Here is a 17,673-nt window from a genome sequence, read left to right on the forward strand (position 1 = left end):
GCTGCTAAGAGGACCTATGATACGCTGACTGCAAAAACAGTTAGGAATTGTACTGTACTTAACAAAATAATTATAGAGTGGTTGTAATGATGGTGATGGTAGTGTTTACTTACTGAGTATGTGCTATTGACTAGGCACTGTGGATATTTCTTTTCTAACCATGAAAAAACGTAGTATCATCATCTGCTTTATACAGAAGCAAAATGAGGATCCAAGAAACAAAGCATGTCACACAGTGAGTAAGTGGCAAAGCTGGCATTCAAAATCAGGTCTGTCTAGCAACAAAGGCACCTTTTTCTACACTTGTCTTTTCCAAATCCAGTTGTTTCTATTTGCATGATACGGCCCTGGTTAGGCTGTGCTGGCTGGAGGCAGTAGAAAGCACGCAGTCTCTTATTTGCCTTTCTTCCACAGGATGATGTGAAGATCTATTAAATCTGACTGCAAAAAGACTCATGTGGGAGAAGGAAGAGGCTCTGTAACACGATTTGGGAAGAAAATGTACCCAGGTTGCAGGAACCAATAGCTGATGTCAGAGACACAGGATCTAACTGAAGGCAGGAAGTAGACAGGCAGAGTGGAAAACGTGACCCAAAATCACTCCACTGAAAAGCCAGGAATGTCTCATGCCTGAGGCAAGCTGTCACTCTGCCCTCGCTTTCCTCCAACCCCCGATGTATTGCACAGATGCACTGATTGTCTTTCTAATATTTACATGCTCCTGCCCAAAGTAAAGTGGAAGTTCTTGGAAGGAGGCCTGTCTTGTTGCCTTGGTCAAGTCTCTCCTCTTTTTTTTTTTTTTATCTGTTAAATATGTGAAACTCTCCCTTATAAAGCTGCAGTACAGATGACATGAGTTTTATAAATATGCAGAGTATACAGTAAGTGCTCAGTAAAGTCTAGTTCCATCCATTTATTCCAAAAGGTTCCCAGCAAGTAAGAGAAATGGTTTACTAGGTAGAGCTCTCCCTCTTCACACACACACACACACACACACACACGTGCATCCGTGAATAAATACACTGTTGTTGTAAAAGATTAGACATTATCAAAATCTATAGAGTAAAATGTAGAAGTTCTTCATTTCCCACTCCACACATATTCTTACTTCCTGTTTCAGTGGTCATCATTATTAATAATTATGCATTATTGGAGGATTTTTTCAATGAATTTAGATATACACATTTTATATATTTATAATAATAAATATATCATTTTTGTTTATTATATCATGTTATATATTTTTAAATTATATATATATATAATTTTATAAAAAACTCATAAGCAGAATTACTCTATACATTGTTGTGAGATATGCATTTATATCTAATATAATTTCTTAGAGATATTTTCAAAACAGTATCCACATAGATTTATCTTTTTAATGACTGTTTGGCATTGCACAGGAAAAGTGTACTATAATGATTTTACCTCATCTTTATTGATGGGAATTTTGGTTGTTTATAGCTGTTTGTTTTTACAAATGGTGCCATAATGAAGAATTTTGTACATATATCACTATGTACATGTGTGTGTTTCTATACGCCAGTCTTAGAAGAAGAATTGCTGGGTCAATATTTCATGAATTTTAAAATTTTGATAGATCTACTAAATGGCTATCTGTAGAGGCACTACCAGTTTACAATTCTATCACTGATGAATGAGAGAACCCATTCCCCCACAAATTTCACGTCCATTATTGCCAATATGGGATGGCAAAAAATAACTCATTTTTGTTCGGATTTGCATTTCCCTGACTACTAGTGAGAGTCACCATCTTTTCATGTCATGGTCATTTGTATTTCTCATTCTGTAGATTGTCCATCCATGTGCTTGGACCACTTCGCTGTTTTGGTATGTGTCTTTTTCCTTATTGGCTTTTACATGCTTTGTGTATTTTCTCAGTAGTTGTATTTCACCTTCCAAATTTATTAAAATTTTCTCCAAGTCTGTACTTGTATTTTAATCTTATTTTTGATGTCTTATAACCTTTTTATCCTGATCCTTTATTGCTTTTGAATTTTGTGTTATGCTTAGAAAGCCCAAAAGGATGAAAAAATATCTTTCTTTATATTCTTCTAGTATTAATACAGCTTTTTCATCCTTGGCTATTTAATTTGCGTGGAATTTATTTTTGTGCATGGTGGGGGTGGTTATTTTAACTTAATTATTTTTAAAATTGGTAGATGATTATCTGAAGGATCCATCCTTTCACTAAGTAGTTTGAAATGCCATTTTGTCATGTACTAAATCCCTGTGTGTACCCTGTATATATGGTTAGAAATTTTATTTAATTATCTGTATATTACTGCAACAATTCTGCACTATTTTAATTACTGTAGCTTTATGGCATGTTTTGGATGTAGCAAAGTAAGTCTTCTCCCTGTCAGGAACACTAATTTTCTATTTCAAAATCTCCTCCGTGTTCTTACTCATTTTCCCTTCAGATAAATTTTAGAGTTCTCTTGTCAAGTTCTATGCAAAACTTTACTGGAATTTTGGGTGGTTTTACATTGAACTTGTAGACTAAATGGGGACAAGTTGTTAATTTTTTCTCCTTTAAGAAATATGCATTGAGAGTCAACTCTCTGCTCTGCACTGTTGACAACTGTGGCAGAGATGATATCTTGTGTTCACCACACTGGGCGTTCTTTGAGGACACATTGTAGGCTAGGCATCTAAGCTTCCCTTGCAGTTGGGTGCCTTGAAGGGACCGTGTGAAGAGATTCTGAGCCATGGAATCGTGTTGATGTGATGTAAGTCACTGTAAGATCCAGCCCTTACAAACATCCTGCATGATTCTCAAGCCCTCTCTTCCCTTACTCTGGCAAGGGTGGGGGTCATGTGTTCAAGATGCTTTCTGCAGGATAGAATAGGTTTGCTTCAATTACAGTGGATCCTGTGTGAACAGGAAACCAACTTCTGTGTGCAATCTTCTGGTCTGGGAAGCTTCATTTGTTGCAGCAACATAGCCTATCTTCCCCTGGCTGACTGATTCAGCATCTTCACAGTTGGGCGTCTTCTAATAGTTTTCATCTCCATTAATCAATTGTTCTTTTAAAATCTTCACTGAAATTTTAGACGTTTGGTCATAAAAGTCCTGCACATATCTTGTGGGGGTTTATTCATAGGTATTTAAGCAATGTATTATGCTGTAGTGGTTACAAGCATGTGTTTTGGATACAGACAACCAGAGTCCGAACCCAGATTCCATCATTTATTGGCTATGTGACTGTGGGCAAAATCTCTCTGTACTGCCTTCACTTATCTATGAAGAAGTTCCTACCTCACAGAGCCACTGTGAGGATTAAATGAGTTATGTCTAAAATACAGTGTACCCAAGCATTTAGTAGAGTGATAGCCTCTATTATTACAGTTTTCCCACTTGAGGAATAGGATCAGTTTTTCACGTATGCTTTCCCTTATATTTTCTAGTTAGCTATTGCTGATACTGAGGAAAGTTATTACTGATTTTTGTAAGCTGATTTTTCATCCTACCACGTAAGAAGCCCATCAGTTCTCACATGTCAACCAGATTTTTCTAGATGAGTGAGTATGTATTTGCCCAGTTTGGGTATTAGGATTATGCTAGGATTATGGAACAAATTAGCAGACCGTCCTTTTATTGTCTTTCTCTGGATCAGTTTACATAAGATAGGGGTTATCCATTCCTTGATGGTTCGATAGGACCTGCCGATAAAGTCCCTTGGGCTTGATGTCTTCTTTTCAATTGCAGACATTTAGCTCTCTTATCATTTTATTTTATGTTATCTGACTGTTTAGATTTCCTACAGCACCATGACTCAAACTTGGTAATTTACATTTTCTATGAAAATAATGCATTTTATCAACACTTCCAAATTTATTGGCATAAAGTTGCACACAGTATTCTCACTAAATTTGTTTTATCTTCTGTGCTTCTATGGTTATGTCCCTAGCTCATTCCTAATGTGTTCATTTGTGCTCACTCTCTCTCCCCTTTGAACAAGCTTTTGCAATTTATTAGCGAGGCTCCTTTTTTTTTTCCTATTTCATTTATTTCAGCCTTTATTTGTATTAATTCCTTTCTGCTGCTTTCTTTGAGCTTGTTTTATAATTCTTTTTCTGGTTTCTGGAGTTGAATGCTTCATTTGCTTATTTTTCAATCTTTTGTACTTCGTGTAAAGGCCATGGAGCTTCTGACCACTGCTTTGCCTCTCTTCCAGGAGTCTGATATGCAGCCTTCCTGCTCTTGCTCATTGCTAAAGAGGTGATAATTTGAGTTCGATTTTTTTTTTCCGGACTCAAGTATTACTTAGAAGGTTGCTATAGAATCATCTATTGATCTACAGATTCATCTGCTAGACAGATTGTTGTTAATATCTAACATTATTGCATTCTAGTCTGAGAGTGTGGCTTGCATAATTTCTACTTTGGTGAATTTATTGAGATTCCATGTCCCTTTATTTAAGGGAGACACAGGTGTCAAATTCAGATTTTGGATCTAATTAAAGCTGAGTTCAAACACAGGCTATACCACTTTCCAGCTACATGACCCTAATCAAGGCTGTTAACTACCCTTGGCCTCAGTGTCACAATCTATTAAATGGGAATAATAATAATTCTTCTCATAGGGCTGATGTGAGAATTAGAGGTAACTTACATAAAGGATAAAATAGCATCTATGATGTAGTGGCTAATTAATGCATCAGCCATTGTGATGATGATTATTAATGTCATTATGATTGTGCTAGTATTACCTATAATTGCTATTCTGTTAGCCCATTTACACTTCCCAGAGAATGTAAATTCATTTCCAGTGGTCCTGGTCCCCAGATCCTAGTTGCTGGCCTTTTTTTTGCTGGCTTCTTTCTAGATCCAGATTTCTTAAAGCCAACAGAGTTGCCTTTCTTTGCCTATTTTTTTTTTTGCTTCAAATTACATAATTGATAACTTCTTTGTGTCATTCATTGGAAATAAATTGTACATATAAACATATACTATATATGTGTTTTAACTATAAAAAATATATATTTATACACATGTAATTATTATACATAAGTTAAATATATGCACAAATGTGGACATACATATGTATATGTGTGTATGTACATATATGTGTGCATATATGTATGCATCTACACACATGTATATATACAAAGCTCAGTCCTGCATTCAAGATTCCACAGTTTAGTGAAATGATTTTCTCCCTATTGCCATCTATATTAGATAGAATAATGGCCCACCCCAAACATCCATGATCGAATCCCTAAAGCCCACAAAACATTACCTTACATAGTAAAAGGGACTTTGCAGGTGTGATTAGGTTAAGAATTCTGAGATAGGATGATTATTCTGGATTACCTGAGTGGGCTCAATGTAATCATAAGGGTTCTTATAAGAGCCTAAGAGGTAGACAAGGGTGTCCAAGTCAGAGAAGGACATACAATTTGGAAGCAGAGCAAAGAGAGAAAGACACGCAGACACAGAGACTATGCCTTTGGCCTTGAAGTTCTGCTGATGCCTCGATTTTAGAAATTCTGACCTCCAAAAAGGTAAGATAATAAACCTGTGTTGTTGTAAGCTACTAAGTTTGTGGTAATGCATTATAGAAGCATTGGGAAATTAATACATAGCCCTCAGAGGAAGGTATTGCTCCCATTTTCAGAGGGAAATCTGAAGTTTAGAGAAATTAAGTGACTTGCCCATGGAAATATACCTTGTCAACAGTGGTACTAGGAATTAAACCTAAGAGTTCATATCTCAGGAAGTGTGTATATAAGTATGTGTATGATTTTAGCCACATTACAAATATTGGTGCATAGTGACTTCCTTTTGCCTGGGGTGAGAAAAGACTGTGGCTCAGCAGGAGAGGAGATTAAAGGCCCTGGTATGCTTAGTAAGACCCTTAGAGATGCAGAGAGAGAAAGGAAAGGGGGAAAAAAAAGAAAAAGAAAAAGAGACTCATAAAGGCAAATGATCCTTTAAGTTTAAAGACGTAAGCAACTCTCTCGCCCAAGCCACCTCAGGGCACAGGATGATTTATGCAAAGGTCTATTTGTTTGTTGGTTTCTTTCTTTTTGTTTGTTTGTTTTAATTTTATTTTTGTACCATGTGACATAATTGGACAGCTCCTTTAGAACATTCTGTCGTCTGGGAGATTTTCTTACAGAAATTCTAAAGAGTGTAGGCTCACAGGAAACCAGCCAAGCTCCGCATGAAACTATATTTATACATTTGCCAAAATGAAAAACATAAAATAAAATAAGTACGAAGATACAAACTGGGCATTTTAGCTGAAGGCAATGAATGTGTTACCCTGAACATACCCATCACGTTACAGAGAATACTAGAACTGGTTGGGATTTTTTTAGAGACTGTACCATAAAACCTTATACGTGTTTAGCCAAGAGCACGTTTTACATAATCCTTATAGCAACATCGTGAGATGGGTACTTTAATTCCAACATTGCCACCAGGGTCCCTGAGGGTTGGCATTTTAAATCCCTTGACCAAGATCACATGAGCACTTTGGAAAAGCCACAACTTTGACTTGGATCTTCCTCCTCCAAGTCTAGGGCTCATTCCACTGCAGCACAAATGCCTGCTTCCAACCTGTTTGCTTCCCAAAAGAGGAAACTAGGACCTAAGAGAAATGGCATTTATAGAGATTCTCAAGACAAGGTATTTATTTATTTACTTATTCATGCATTTACTCACTCATTCATTCACTCATTTCTATTCCTCAGTGGCTTATGGAATCAATAAAATTACGTATTGAAATGCATAGGCTAGAAACTATTTTTTTTTAAATAGGGGAGGAAATCAAATCCCAGAAAAAAAAATAGAAAAAATTTAAGAAGCTTTCAAGAAACTGCATACCACACAGACTTGGACCAATGTTGGAGATGAATCTTGGTATCCTACCACCACAGCAGGAGAGAAACAAGTATGTTTTTAGCTTTGCAGATCCTGCCACCTGAGAGAATCCCCACTCCAGGGGCAACAGGACCAGGGTCCTCTGTGACCCAGCAGTGCAGGCCCTCAACCACAAGGACCCCACTCACAATGTCATACAAACCTTTCTCAGGAAAGTTCTCAAGATTGTCCCGATACTAACCAAAATGAAGATTAGTAAAACTGTTCTTGGAGTGGTCTCCATCTGCAGGTTTCACTCAAAGGAAAAATTTAGAGTTTCTAGAAAAGCCACTTTAAAGGTAACATACTCAAGGGTATTCTTCAGAAAAGAAGGAAGGGAAGGGAAGGGAAGGGAAGGGAAGGGGAGGGGAGGTAAGGGGAGGGGAGGGAATGATATGGGGACTCTGGGCTAAATCATATAAACTGTTTCAATTACTCTGAGATTCGTAACACTTGTAAGAAACACTAGCATTTCACCAAACACTAAGAAAGGAAAAAATTTCATTAAACTCTATCAAACCATTGATAGTAAAATACATCCTAATTTCAGAAATGTGGAAACTGTGGGCACTTTAGAACCAATCAGATATGATATGTTTCACCACTGCAGGACTTGCCAAAGCTTTTACTATGCCCAGGTGCCCTGTGAACCTTCAAGAGACTGTTAAGAGAGCGCAGGTTCTCCCATGTGGGCTTGATCACTGGAACTTCCCCTTTTTTGTCTTTGAGCATCTCATGGAACTAACGTTTTACAGAATCCACGTTGGGAAACACCTATCTGAACGAATGGGTGGACTTCGTATGCTTCCATCGGCTGTCTGTGAATGTCTTACACCTGAGCTTTTGCAGATGTTTCAAACAGCAGAGAGTGCAGCGTTGTACTGTTTGACAAGAACCTGGCATGTGCCTGTTCTGTGTTTACTATGAGAGGCAAATCAGAGCAGTAGAGCTCAGACGACCTTCCCTAAAAGTTGAAACCACAACAGAACAAGTGCTTGACTGAGTGACCTCGCATACTCTTGCAACTAGTTACTAACAGTAACTGTCTGCATTCTCGAGGTCAGTGTTTTCCACTGTAAGAGCCAATTTCACATTCGACAATGAAAATAAGAGGTTTCCAGTTACCAGTCGGTATTAAACACATGTATTTATCTCTTTTCCCTCCTAAAGTCACATGAAAATGACATGAAGCGGATATGCTAGTAAGGACTATTTGAGGCTGGATGTGCTTTTTGAACTCATATTTTTACATACATTTTCACTGCATTTTAAAGTAAACTATATTTAAATGCATTCAGTATGTTCAGATTAGAAGAGAGTAACTGAGGGAATCTCCCTCCCCAGTGTCACTTCCTCACTGACTGTGAGACACTTCGGGGCCTGGCTTCCTCTTCCAAATGATCTGAGAAATACTGAAACTTCAAACATGTTGATGACATTGCTCACTACTTCTTATATAAGTACATACAGGAAACATCTCAGCAAATTATGTCAGGAAAACAAAACAAAACAAACTAACCCCACCCCCGCAAAAATGACAACCTTCTTTTTCTCAAGCAAGGACAACTGTATAATCCATTATACATTTTTTTTCTGTTTACTTTGGTTGCCAAGACAAATGGAGCTAAATTTATCTCATGTTGAGTAACTCCCCCATTTCCAGCTCCCCAAATTATTTTCTCCCTTTCCCTTCCTCTCCTTACAAATGGCTCTGATCGGTTCTATATTGATACTATCTGGTTTTTTAATAGGTTGGATTTATGTGGATGATATTAAATTCTCTTGGAAGAATGCACAGTATACACAGCAAACACACAGGCACAAATGAAACAAACGTGGTTGCTAGGTAACTTGCCTAGGTCTTGGAGAGAGGTAATGCTTCCTTCACCTGTAAGATTCATCGTTAAGTGTTTCATCTTAGCATCCAGTGACCTTCTCAACCTAGCTCAAATTCACCTGCTTCTCTCTACCACACTGGTACCTGTGCTCCATCAACATCAATCAGGACCGAGTGAGGCTCAAATACCTGTCCCCAATGTTGCCTTTGCCCCTAGTGGGTAAGGACTTGGACTCAGTGCTTCCTTGCATTCTCAGCACCCCAGCAAAAAGACCAGGCACAGAGTAGGTGCAACAGATCTTAGGTGGATGAAATCCTTAATACAACGATTATGGCTTTGGAGAAGCCCTTGGGCAAGCAGTGGGGAAAGATAACAGGGGCACACAGGTGACTAAGATCTGGTCCCTGCTCAATGTGATAGAGACCAGACAGGAAAGCAGGTGAGCAAGGGGGCTACCACCAGGAGAAGCAAGGGAGGCTGTGTGACCCCAGAGAAAAGACACTTTATCCAGTTTTGAGGAACTTGGCCTGAATAGGGGCTGACTGCCAGCACAGCTAGCCAGAGGGCCAGTCTGCAAGAAGTGGCAAGATGTCACTGGGATAAATTAGAATTGGAGGCAAAATGTCTATGGCCCTCTCCCTGGTTAAGAGGGCCCTGGGGGCAGAAAAGAAAAAAAAAAGGCAAGAAAAGCAGTCCTTTCTATACATGTTTTTACCTCACTTGATAAACATTGAGCCAATATTTAAATAGTATCAACTAGAGAGGACAAAGCATTACACTCAGCTCCAGGGTAACCACACATCTCATCTTGGCACTCTCGTAGGGCTCAGAGAAGACTTGTGGGAGAAGGTAACGCCTACACCAAGACTTGAAGATGAAACAGAGCATTCAAGCTAAAGACCACAGACATATGAGGGGCAGTGGGAACAATACTGAAAACTCCCAAAGCTGAAGCAAAGAGGCCTAATTCAGGAATAAGGATGTAGCTGGAAATGTAGCTGGAGAGGCCGGACTGGGAACAACTCCTATGGCCATGACAACCGAGGAACTTCATTTAACAATTATGAATTGAGCACCCACTATGTGCCGGGCACTGTTCTAAGGTCCCAGAGATAAAGCAGTAAACGGGACAGGCACTTCAGTCACTGAAAGATTAAATGAGGTGGCTTTATTCCTATTAGACTAATTATAACAACCATTTACTGAGTCTTGAGTGTGCTGGCCCCTGTGCACATATAATTTCATTTAATCCTCACAATGGTGCTTCAATCACATCTGACTCCACGTGAGACAAGAGACGTTTAGCAACTTGCTCAAAACCACACAGCCAAAAGTGGCCAGAGGCCAGCAGTGACATCAGATCTGTCTGTCTTGACTAATACTGGGGCCACATGGACTGGGTTTGAATCCCAATGCCCCCATTTACCAGTTATGTGACCTTCATCAAGTCACTGAGTCCCTCTGTGCCTGTTTTTTTGGACAGTATATCGAGATCATAATATTAGTACCTCCCTGGTAGAGTTGTTAGAAGAATTCAATGGGCTGATGCAATCAAAGCACTTAACACAGTCTAGGCATGTAGGAAGTGCTTAATAAGTGTTAGCCACTATTATTAACCTGGCTGCAAATAGGTTTGTTAAACCTGTGCTACCCAGGAAGCTCTCAGGAAGGGCACAGAGCACTGAGCAAGTTGACAAGGTCCCCTTGAGCGAGGGTTTGTTTTCCTTGCTTAATTCAATAGCATGCCACTTCTCCTGACCAACTTCCATACAAGTACCTGCTAATGGCTTTCTTTGCTCTGTTTACAGTGCTTCTAACAAGTGTGGCTAACTTCTCATTTGCATCCTTAATAGACAATTTTCAAAGCATGTTGACACTGCAGTTGGTTTTAGGAGACCTGGGTTTTTTGCTCTTTTTTTCTTTTGTCCTGTTTATGGGCAGTTGGATGAGCTGCAACAGCTCAGAGTAGACTCCCAACTCTCCCAATTCAGTCTGATTTAAAACTTTCAGAGTCCTTTCTGGGTAGGGAAGGTTAGTTCCTCCTGATCTCACAGACCTTAAAAACATGAGGTTGAGCACCTCAGGTCACTGAGCAACTGGAGGGCTGTTGTCGCTACTATCATTCACCTGAGCTATTTTATTTAACAGATACAGAGAGTGTTAACTCTGCACAGGGCACCACTCCAGAGGACTTTACAAATATTATTGTGAATTGTGATGCAACTAATGTAATGCATTTAATCCTCATTAACAATTCTACAGAGAGAGGCTATTAGGGTCCCTATTCTGCAGATGAGGAAACTGAGGCACAGAGATGTTAAGCAACTTTCTCAAGGTCACACAGCCAGAAACAAGTGTGCTACATTACTAGCCATATGATCTTGGGCATATTACATAACCCTAATGGAGTAATAAATTACAAATGACTTTGCACCCTTCACAACCATCATTATGTTAAGGTAGGTATTAAAATTTTAGAGATGAAGAAACTGAAGGGCAGGGGTCCTAAGAGGCTTGGCTGATGTCTGAGAGAAAATTAGTGGCAGAGTTCGGATTAGAACCCAAGTCTATCGATTCTCCTTGACCGCTGCAGTGCTCTACGGGTGAAAGGTGGTGATAGTTTCTATGTCAAAATCCATTACTGCTGCGGCCCCTGCTGTTACTGTTATTTGCAGCAGGACACCCCTCCCCCAAGTACAATAACAATGGTAGGAACACAGCTGATTCAGTATTCAAGCCTGAGACCCAAGCCCATGCATAATTTACTCAATGCTGCCCTGCAGTCACTTAAGCTGAAGAGAGAGACCCTATAAATTCAAGTTTGCATGCACTAATTTATTTCTTATTTATTCTACTGATACATATCGAGGGCCTCCAGCGAGCTGCTCTAACACCTGCTCAAAGGCGCCTGCAGTGCCAAGTGTAACTGGGGCAGAGGGCAGGGAGACCCTGAAAAAAGCCCCAGAAGGAAAACCAGACCCCATGGACTAGAACCATGCAGGTAAAATTAATTTTCTGTTGAACTGAGATTAAAGCCATACACATTCGTCTACCTCCTCTTTCGTGATAAGTAGGGCTGTAAAGGTTGTTCAATGCTTTATTCGCTTTTCTGCCTTAGTAAAGCACTGAGCACACTTCAGTGACTGACATTCCTGCATGAGCAAAGGATTATTTTTCTGAGTCACAGAATGTCAAAAGGGGAGCAAGTTTTCCAAGATGAAGATATTATCAGAAAGGGAAGGAAGAGAAGGAAAAAGGCTGCCATTTTCTTGAGTGATTGCTGAGGACCAAATGCTATGCTAGAAGCTACCCATGGCAGAGGTCTCCCCCTGCAGACTTTTCCAATATGGAAAACAATAATTACTGGAAGAACTACTAAGGCATTGTCCAAAGATATGATTTCACAGGTGGTCAAACTGTGGCCCAGAGAGGGATAGTGACTTGTCCCAGGCCACTCAGCAAGTTGGTCCCAATGTGCTCCCCTACTTTTTTACTTTTTATTTTTATTGAAGTATAGTTGATTTACAATGGTACATTAGTTTCAGGTGTAAGGTAAAGAAAGTGATTCAGTTAGATATATACATTTATATATATTCTTTTTCAAATTCTTTTTCATTATAGGTTATTACAAGATACTGAATATAGTTCCTTGTGCTATATAGTAGGTTCTTGCTGCTTATCTATCTTGTATATAGTACTGTGTATATGTTAATCCCAAACTCCTAATTTATCCCTCCCCTCACCCTTTTCTCCTTTGATAGGCATAGGCTGCCTTCTGTGTCTGTGAGTCTATTTCTGGTTTGTAAATAAGTTCATTTGTATCTCAGTAAGTTGGTCCCAACATGCCCCTCCTTTCACGCTCATCCTAATTTTAAAACTCAGCTGAATTCTTAGCATGAGTGAAAACTTCCAGCTTTGCCTGCATTGTTTCTTTTCCACCTCACTTCCCCCAATTAATTACCCTTACCGATAGGGGCATTAGGGTAAAGAAAGGGTAAACTCTGAACTTGGCAGTGTTTGATCCCTGCAGAAATAGAGTTGAAAGCCTGGGCTAAGCCCGTGTTCTTAAGCATCACACCTGCTGGTTTCTTAGTGACACTTCAAGATGCCTGCTTTTGTCTCCATAATACACTCACCTGGGGTACAGGGTAGATGCAGAAGGGGCGAGAGACTTCTGCAGAAAAAGATCCTGACCCTAGGATGCAGCCTGAGCATGGATTCCATTTGTTATAATCATTAATCAATGATTTATTTTTCTTCTTCCATGCTTCTTCTGAATACCTAACAAAAGGTTATACTGTTGCCTTTTGCCTCTTGGGCTGAAAAAGCAGAGGCAGAAAGGCCATCTCATTGAAGGTCAGGCCCAGCCGGGCTGAGCTATAGTTCCTGACCTTTTTCTGCATCCCCCGCTGCTGAGAAGGCAGTGGCTGGGCCTCGGGGACAGAGACTCACCCGCAGAACATGAAGATGGTGCTGGAGGTGGTGTCGTAGGGCAAAGGCAGTGTCTGCTGCAGGCATAGCTGCTCACAGCCACCGTTGAAGCCATCAGAGCAGTCGATGCCTTTGGAGTGGTCATAGCAGCCGGAGCCGTCCTTCATGGGCCTCAGCTCCTCCGGGCACTGCTCAGAGAGAGAGCAACAGGGTGGTTACGGATAAAGAGGTGATGGGTTCCTTCGCACCTTCTTCTCCCATCTCCTGAAAAGGGGCAAATTAGACTTTGAACCTGTATCGGGACCACAGAGCCAGGTTCAAAGTCTAATTTGGCCAACTAACAGCTGTGTGGCCTTGGACAAATTCCTTTACCTCTCTGAACCTCAGCGTGCCTACCTGTAAAATGGAAAGTGGTACAGTTGTGAGAATGAAGGGAGATAATGTCTGCAAAGGGCTTAACCATATAGCAAATGTTAGCTGCTATTGATAGTGACCTTGCTGGGATCATCACCATGACTGAGTTTATTACTGTCCAGTAGGGTCACTTTGGGAGGTAGCCTACCAATAGGTGTTTAAATTCCAGATCTTCCCCTTCTCCCTGTGTGACCTGGGGCAAGTTACTCTCCCTCTCTGAGCTTCAAGTTCCTTATCAGTTAAATAAGCATAACGCCTGCCCCTTGGATTTGTTGTCACATTGAAGTTGGATCATGCCTGGTGTATAACTTATTTCAGAATTTGGCATGTAATTTGGTACTTGTCAAATGTGGGTTCTCTTCACGATTCTGAGTATCTTAAAGCATCACTTCTTCTCCATCCTTGTGCCTAAAGTCCTAAATGAGATTCCTACATTCCCACAAAGCCCTCCTGAACAGTTTGCTGGCCACCATATGACCTCCTCTGTACCATCCTTGTAATGGCCACCAGGGTGACATTTCTAAATAACATCACTCCTCAGCTTAGATAAATACATGACTTCTAAACAACAACTATAAATTGAATTTTCTAAAGCTAATAGCCAAGGTCCTCTGCAGATGATATCAAGCCCTCTGCCTGGCCATGTGCATATTCCTCCATAAAACCAAATGGGCTCCGGCCACTAAAATGCCCCAACAGTTCCAACCTTGAGTGACCTCAGCTGAATGCTCTTGTCGATGTTCCTGGCAGCTGCTAAGTGCTCCGTGAATGGACACTCTTACACCCTAGGGAAACTTGGTTATTTATTTAATTTAGTTCCCTATCATTTGATGAGGCTGAGCTCATCTCCAGTCCAGCAGATGCAGAAGCAGTTCTAACTCTCCGGTGTTGGGGAGAGAAAATGAGGTACTAGGTTTCCATTTCAGCCGCCCTGCTGGCATTTTCTGTCCACCAAGATTAACACCCAGAGCCCAGCCCTCCTCATCCATCACTGGACATCGCTGATTAAAATGCCCTCCCAATGTTTCTCTCCTCCCAACCAGCTCCCTCATCCCCTCTCCAAACCGTCATCCTAAACAACATCAATAACAAAACACACACGCAAAAATTAATTTACAAAAACCACAGTAACAAAAAAAGGTCAGCCCTCTTGGAAATTAAATTTCACCTAAGAAAAATCTGTAATTACAAATGCATGAGAGAATTCTTCGAGGAATTTGAGACTGGCGCCAGGAAGGGTGACAGAGGGAGTGGGTTATAAATGGCCTTTGTCAAGCTGCCGAAAGGTTATAAAACTGGCTACATTTTGTGCTTAAAAAGAAAAATCAATTTTCCATGTGAGTGAAGTGCTGTACATATTAATACAAGCTCAGAGGAGGCCCTGCTTGTCTCTGAATGTTCACTGTCAGACAGGAAGGCGCCTAGTCCCGGGGTCATTTGGAGAGACTTGTGCTGGTACAGGGGGCTGGGTCTGACTGCAAAGACTCAGAGATGTGTGCTGGAAGGAAGGGCGGACCTTCTTGCCAGGTCACCGGAAATACCTGGGGCAGGGTATTACTCACAGTTCTTTCCATCCTTCACTGAAAAAATATGTTCTATAATCCAGGCAGACTCTAAACACTTAATCTGTTTTAACTCGGTTAATCCTTATGGCAAACCTATAAGGTCATATGGTAGGCTAAGGATGGCTCCCAAAGATACATCCTCATCCTAACCCTTGGAACTCATGCTACTTTCTATTGCCAAAATTTTTTTTTTCAGATATAATTAAATTAAAGCTCTTGAGATGAGGAGACTACCCTGGATTTCCCAGGTAGGTCCAAATGCTGTCACAAATGTCCTTATAAAAGAGAGGAATGGAGAGATTATACATACAGAGAAGGCCATGTGAGGGTAGAGCAGAGATTGGATGATGGGGCCACAAGCCACCAAATGGTACAGTCACTGGAAACTGGGGAGGCAAGGACACATTCTCCCCTAGAGATCCTGGAGGGAGCAGGACCCTGCTGACATCTTGATTTTAGACTTCTGGCCTCCAGAATTGTGAGAGAAAATTTTTCTGTTTTATTTAGACTCACGGACATAGAAAACAAACTGTGCTTACCAAAGGGGAAAGTAGGGGGAAGGATAAATTAAGAGTTTGGGATTAACAGATACACACTACTATCTATAATACAGATAAATAATAAGGACCTACTGTATAGCACAGAGAACTATAATCAATTTCTTGTAATAAGCTATAATGGAAAAACATCTGGAAAAAGTACATATGTTGTTTGTATAGGTAAAATTGAATCACATTACTGTATAGTTGAAACTAACATTGTAAATCAACTACACTTTGATAAAAGGTAAAATTTAAAAAAATTCTGTTTTCTTAAGCCACCTAGTTTGCTAAGCCAATCTTGAATTTCTAATCCTCAAAAAATGATGTGAGATAATAAATGCTTTTTGTTTGAAGCTGCTCCATTTTGGGGTAATTTGTTACACAGCAATAGATAACTAATACAGTAAGATAAATGCATTAAGTGCTTGGCACAGTGTTCAGCAAATGGTAGCTGCTGTACTGAGTATTATGAAGAAGCTTAACATCTAATTTGAGAAATAAGAAATACACGTATTTGTTGGCCAGAAAACAAACATGAAGAAGCCCAGTTAATTTGAATGGGAAAGTGGAAATTCTGCAAATGTGATTGACCAGAGAATAGGGGAGCATTGTTCAGGGAAGTCTTCTTAGAGGGAAGAGATGGGTGTCACTGGAACAAAAGGGAGATTCTGGTGTCCTAAAAGGACAAAGATCAGAACTCAGCCCAGGCACACCACTCGCCTGCCTTGTGACCTTGGGCAAGGCCTTGAACCTAATTGGGCCTCGGTTTTCTCTTTTTAAATGAGGGAAACAGTTTGAAGACAAGAACATAAGGACTGACATCAGTCCTGAATTCCACACAGGTCTTTGACACCAAGCATCTAGGCAAATGCCTCACCTTAGAGACAGCCTCGGGTTCCTCATCTGTAAGATGGAAATAAGAATGCTTCTCTGGGAGGCATTTCTAGAGACCCTCGAGGAAAACAACCTAAAGTGTCTGGCTCAGAACCTGGCATACAATAGGCACTTAAGAAATGAAGGACAAATGATGAATACATGGAGCAAGAAATAAATGAATGAGCCCCCTGGCCACCTCAGAAAACCTAACTGGGACTATCAGCTTAGTTTTTCTTTCTTAACCATGTAAGTCCTTCATCGGAACATTTAACAGATGTTTACTGGACATATACTCAGTGCTAAGCAAACAGGCTGGATGCTGGAAACAAAGTCATAAAAAAGACAGACAAGACCCTGCTGTCGTGGAGTTTAAATTCTAGAGAGAAGACAAACGATTAACAAGTAAAGAAATAAAGTGATTCTTTCAAAAAGTTAAAAAGTATGACAAAAGTATAATGTGATTAAAAAAAGTGAATTGAGGATGGAGTAAAGGAAGCATAAATGGAGAATCTGAGCTAAACCTGAAAAATAAGTGGAATCTCCCTGGTGAATATAAGTGGAAAGAGTTATCCGAGAAGGAACAGCAAGTATGACAGTCCTGAGGCAGGAACAGTGTTGGCCTGTCCATGGAACAGAGGAGGTCAATGCCCTCGAAGCTCCATGAGCCCGGGGAAAACAAGATTAGCGCAAGACAAGGGGTGAGAGGTAGGAAGTGACCAAATCACTTAAGCCAGGGGTTGGCACACTATAGTCTGTAGGCCAAATCCAGTCAGAGGCCATGTTTTTTCTAAAATTATATATATTTTAACATTTTGCAATACTTACAGATTCACATGCAGCTGGAAGAAATACTATAAAACAGAGACATCCAGTGTATTGCCAGTTTCCCTCAATGGTAATATCTTGTAAAACTATACTAAAACATCACAACCAGGACATATACACTGATAATCAAAATATAGAACATTTCCATCACTACATAGATTCCTTCTGTTGCCCTTTTAAAGCCATGTCCACTGCCTCCCTGATGCTTGTCAACCACTGATATGCTCTCCGTTTCTACAATGTTTGTCATTTCAAGAGTATTACATAAATAATCACAGAGTTTTT

At 40.2% G+C, this 17,673-nt stretch overlaps 1 protein-coding gene across 9 annotated transcripts in view; it reads right to left on the reverse strand.

The window, feature by feature from the left end:
• Nucleotides 1-17,673, reverse strand: part of ASTN2 (astrotactin 2) — an 800,822-nt gene that overhangs the window by 285,087 nt on the left and 498,062 nt on the right. For all 9 annotated transcript variants that reach the window (XM_032478291.1, XM_032478290.1, XM_032478299.1 and 6 more), the window contains one exon: nt 13,188-13,354. In XM_032478291.1, the coding sequence (XP_032334182.1) occupies nt 13,188-13,354 (167 nt within the window). The remainder of the gene's footprint in view (nt 1-13,187; nt 13,355-17,673) is intronic.

This window comes from Camelus ferus, chromosome 4 (assembly GCF_009834535.1).
Source record: "Camelus ferus isolate YT-003-E chromosome 4, BCGSAC_Cfer_1.0, whole genome shotgun sequence".
Taxonomy (NCBI): domain Eukaryota; kingdom Metazoa; phylum Chordata; class Mammalia; order Artiodactyla; family Camelidae; genus Camelus; species Camelus ferus.